This window comes from Priapulus caudatus, unplaced genomic scaffold (assembly GCF_000485595.1).
Source record: "Priapulus caudatus unplaced genomic scaffold, Priapulus_caudatus-5.0.1 Scaffold2886, whole genome shotgun sequence".
Taxonomy (NCBI): Eukaryota; Metazoa; Priapulida; class Priapulimorpha; order Priapulimorphida; family Priapulidae; genus Priapulus; species Priapulus caudatus.
Genome location: NW_014579947.1, coordinates 1,206 through 6,167, shown reverse-complemented (window position 1 = coordinate 6,167; position 4,962 = coordinate 1,206). Strand labels below are relative to the sequence as shown.

At 50.0% G+C, this 4,962-nt stretch overlaps 1 protein-coding gene across 1 annotated transcript in view; it reads right to left on the bottom strand.

Moving 5' to 3' along the window:
• LOC106819141 (serine/threonine-protein kinase pim-3-like) overlaps positions 1-3,907 on the bottom strand; it is a 13,964-nt gene extending 10,057 nt beyond the window's left edge. The window contains exons 1-4 of the mRNA XM_014823795.1: positions 3,642-3,907; positions 3,247-3,353; positions 3,049-3,096; positions 1,452-1,815 (exon numbers count right to left, since the gene is read on the bottom strand). Of these exons, the coding sequence (XP_014679281.1) occupies positions 1,452-1,815; positions 3,049-3,096; positions 3,247-3,353; positions 3,642-3,726 (604 nt within the window). The 5' untranslated portion in view covers positions 3,727-3,907. The remainder of the gene's footprint in view (positions 1-1,451; positions 1,816-3,048; positions 3,097-3,246; positions 3,354-3,641) is intronic.
• Between the last annotated feature and the right edge of the window lie 1,055 nt (positions 3,908-4,962).

The window sequence follows — 4,962 nt, the reverse complement described above, 5'->3', positions numbered from 1 at the left end:
GAGAGAGAGAGAGAGAGAGAGAGAGAGAAAGAGAGAGAAAGAGAGAGAGAGACCGCGAGCGACAGAGAAAGAGAGAGCACGAGGGGTAGTGCTGGTAGATAGAGAGAAGGACGACGACCACCCCAGCCCTCTCTCTAAGCATAAACAAGGTCCCCACACATCCCGGACGAGGCACCCTGCTAGGGGGAAACAAAAGCTGCCGGGGGACTAACATTTCCAGTCCCGCGCACCAACAATGCGGGGCCGCAGATTGGGATACGGTCACAAGGCCAGCGTGTGTGTGTGTGTCCGTGTGTGTGTGTGTGTGTGTGTATGTGCGCGCGCGTGCGTTCGTGTGTGTGGTGTGTATATGTGTGCGTGCGCGCGCGTGTTTGTGTCCGTGTGTGTGTGTGCGTTCGTGTGGTGTGTATATGTGTGCGTGCGCGTGTATGCGCGCCTGTATGAAAACAAGGGCCCTGGATCCGTGGAACAAGTGGGAACTAATGAGCCAAGGCCCGCCACTGCGGCCTACTTCTGTTTACGGTGTCAAGAGGGTAATCTCTGCTGTGGACAAAGCTGCGTGGCCGACGCCGCGCCACTACCATGTGTGTGTGTGCGTGTGCGCTGTGGAGAAAGCTGTGCATGACTGGGGAGTAGGGGAGTGAGGGCGACACCAACAACACATGCGGGGGGGGGGGACCGTCGCCGTACGTAATACTAAGCACCTACACAACATCGTTGGTGATTGTTCGTGTGATGCTGCGGCCGTGGCCAGCGATTACCATGTTTACGCAGCGTCGCTGTATCAGCAATATTAGCATCAGCAGCATCAGCACCAGCATCATCAGCATCAGCAGCATCAGCATCATCAGCAGCATCAGCATCATCAGCATCAGCACCAGCAGCATCAGCATCAGCAGTACAGAAGCAGCATCACCACCACCAGCAGCATCAGCAGCATCAGCATCACCACCACCAGCAGCAGCAGCAGCGATCAGCTGTGTCGGTGTACGTGTATATATCTCCTTAGCTAGGTACGTGTGTCTATCTATCGCTAGGTGCGGGAGGGGGGCTATTCACGACTAGATAGCTAGATATTGCGCTACCAGCTGCTGCCACGCACACGCGGCCATTTTTATATCACAAGTTAGTCACTCTATCTATCTATATATCCATTCATGCTATATCATTCTATTCATTCTATCTAGTTATCTCTCTCTCTCTCTCTCTCTCACCAACTAGCAACTCTATATGTTACTATAGCGCGCGCACAGGCACGCACAAACACACACTCTCTCTCTCTATCGCGCACTGCTATTATAATAATAACACCATTACACCATGCTAGACCCAAACACACACGCACGCACGCACGCACGCACGCACACACACACACACACACAGTAAGTAACACGATATTACTAACACGAGGGGGAATCATGAAATACGAGAGAGTCCGAGTGAAAACTCACCATCGAATTCCGTGTAGACGGAGTCCTTCAACCACGACCCGGATCCGAAATCTATCAGCCGAATCTTTCCCGTCCGCCGATCCACCAGTAGGTTTTCATCTTTGATGTCGCCGTGCATCACACCTGCGCTCTGACATGCCATCACCGTATCGACTATCTGCCGAAAGAAGTGCCGACATAGGTTCTCGTCCATGGGTCCATGCTCCGTGATGAAATCGAAGAGGTCTTGGATGTTGTCGGGTCGTTCCATTACGATGATAAAGCTCTGTGGTTTCTCGAACCAGTCTAGAATCTGTATGACTCCCGGTATGTGCGACACCTTGCGCAGTAGGCACACTTCTAGGGGTACAACTTCTCCGTTCAACTGCATGAGAAAGAGAGATGAGGTTAGCATGGATCATTGGATGTAACAATACACGCGTTTTGATGCAGACGTTAGTGTGTGAATTCATGTAGCGGTACGCACGTTCTATCTCTCGTTTATTTCTTTCATTCCCTCTGTCTATCTCTCGCTTTCTTTCCCTCTGTCTATCTCTCGCTTTCTTTCCCTATGTCTATCATGCTCTTTCTCTCTGTCTATATCGCTCCTTCTCTCCAAACTGTCTCGCTCTTTCCCTCTGTCTGTCTCGTTTTTTTCCCCCTTCTGTCTACATATCGATCTTTCTCACTGTCTGTTTCTCGCTCCATCCCTCTGACTGTCTCGATTTGTTCCAACTGTCTGTCTTGCTCTTTCTCCGTCTGACTCCACCGTTTGGTTCGCTAGCACTAGTACACAGCGTGCTACTTACTGAGTCTAGACGGAGACATTTAATCTTTCTTTAGAAGACAGTGAAAGGACGTGAAATTTGGGTGACATTGAAAGGACGTACAACAATGTCTAGACAAGCATTGTACGACATTGTATCACATTGGGCGCGCGCTAAATCCCCCAAGCCATTCTCCCAACGCGCGCGCGCAATTGCTTGGCGGGAATTGGCGGGTACACATGTGTGGGGGTCGCGCGCACACATGCAGTCACGCCGGTGAGAAAACCAGCTGTTGGCGGGTTTTGGCGGGCGCACGTGCGCGCGCGCGCTTGCTCTCTATTCCCCCCGCGCGCGCCAAAGCTGCAGCAGCCAGCGCACAGGAAATCGGTCAGACAGTTTCCCGCGCTCGCGCTCTCGCCTCCCATTCACGCGTTTGCAGCGGGCGTGAAAGAGAGAGGCGCGGCCACGAATGCTGTCATTTCGGGGAAATATTTCGCGTAATTTCGAATTTCAGTGAAAATCGCACCCCCACCCGAATGAATTCTAGTATCAAACATCGGGCAGAGTTCATTGGGATATTGGCACACAAACGGCGTGCCCTCGCGCCAGCTGAAGCGAGTAGAGCATGAACCTGTAACGGCTGACTGCATCCCCAACTACCAAGCGGTTCGTTACTCCCAGACTATCCCTCGCCTGTTCACACAGTTTGAATGCAAATGTGGCGCCAATGTATCCACACAACGCAACGTACAACGGCGCGCAACTATTTAGAAAAACGACATTTCCATCGCGTAAAGTAAACTGCATAGTTAACTTCGATAGGTATTACTATTATTACATGGCACACTCACCTGACCCCACTCCGTGACTTTCTCCTTTGCTATGTGTTTGATAGCGACCTGTAAAATTACGAAGGATTCTGTTGTTCACACTGCCACGAGAAAACTGCGATTTTCATCTGTATATGTATGCACACATATCAAGAGCTAATAAACATATTTATTAGCTCTTGCACACATATGTATATGCACAAGGTCAAACGAACTTACCGGAGCTTTATCGCGTAGCCGGAACCCAGCGTACACAGTGCCAAAACCTCCGCTCCCTAGCAAGTGGCCTACTTGGTACGCCTTCTCAAACGACTCCTTTTCTCGTACTAAAATCGAATGGGAAAAAAAGAACCACAATATTAGGCCCTTTCCGTACGTACGCACACACACACGCGCTAATCGTCACAGCGGCCGAATGACACCATAGGGAAGTTAGGAATACCGAAACTTTTGCTCGTCACGGTGTTTCTTGATCCACTTTTCATCGTCGTGAGGCAATCTGACCCACGCTCGATCTGCGTGGTTCAACCATACGTCATCGCCACGCGCGCGCGATATCGGGGCCAGAGAACCCTAGCACAATCAAGTTGTCTACAATCGCAGCGAAATCTCACCTTGCTTCTCCTTATCAGCCACGAAGTTCATGTTGCTGGTGTTGGAGGAGAACACGTTCAGGTTAGAAATCTTTCTTCCTAACATCGTATCCAGTAATGCAGTGAAGTGTCGCACGAGCACACTACCAAATATATATGTACGAATGCACACCACCAATATAGAGTCGATCTGCCCGTATTCCAGTTCCGAGGAATAGGTGCAAGCTCAGAGTAGAGAAGTTGAGAATCGAGAGAGAAAACAACCCTCACTTCTCTAGCTCTGACGGTACTATGAGAGGTTTCGATGTCTCCCAGCTGGCATTGTACATTTCGGCGGGGACACCCACACATATCCCTCCGCCGTGTCTAGACGGCACGCTGGATAGCTGCCAACGAGCAATCTAGACAAATCCACTCGCGAAAATTATTTAATTACGTTATTTCCGATAATTATCCTACGTTAAAAAAAGAATAAAATCGTTTTTATTCGCGATTTTTAGCGTAATTTTAAATTATTCGGTTGCGGCTCGGATCTACTTGCGCTCACGCACATATCCTCCGGTTCGCTTTGGCGCGAAACTCCGCCCCTCTGACATTCCAGAGATTGCAGCGCAGCCAATCACAGCGCTGCGTTTAAAATGAACGGAGAAAGAGCTTTTGCGCGTAGCGTGAGAAAGTCTCCTCTCTATTGCTCTTTAGCGCGCGCTCGCCTTTCCCCAGAATTATGCTCCGAAACCATCTCCTCTACAAGGATTAGCAATTCAGCGCGTAGGATGCGCAAGAGAGAAAGAAAGAGAGCGAGCGAGAGAGAGAGAGCGTTGTAAATTGCTGCGTGTGTCTCAGTAAGAAGCAATGCCACCCATAGGGCGTTGTACTTCCCGCATTGTAGAGAGATAGATGTAGAGAGAGAGAGACGCATATGTGTGAGCTTGGGTTCCCCTTGATAAAGGTCGGATGAGGGAAGGGTGGAGTGTCTGCGTCTGTCTGCGTCTGTGTGTGTGTGTGTGACGTAGTACATGGAGGTGTACATAACCGCGAAGGTGATATAGGGATCACCGCTATATACGCATCTATAGCAAGGTTAACGCGTCAGAGTACATAACACAGTGTTATAGCACACACGTACAACGAAGCCCGCTATAATATATAGAAACCTAACCTTCGCTCCGTTCCCGCGTCCATTCGTCCTTTCGTTCGTACGATGAATAACTTTAAAGGACACACACACTCGTCCGCATGACCTTGCATGAGCGTATATCGCTTCGTCAAATAAACGCCGTGGTCTCTCTCTCTCTCTCTCTCTCTCTCTCTCTCTCTCTCTCTCTCTCTCACGCTTTACCTC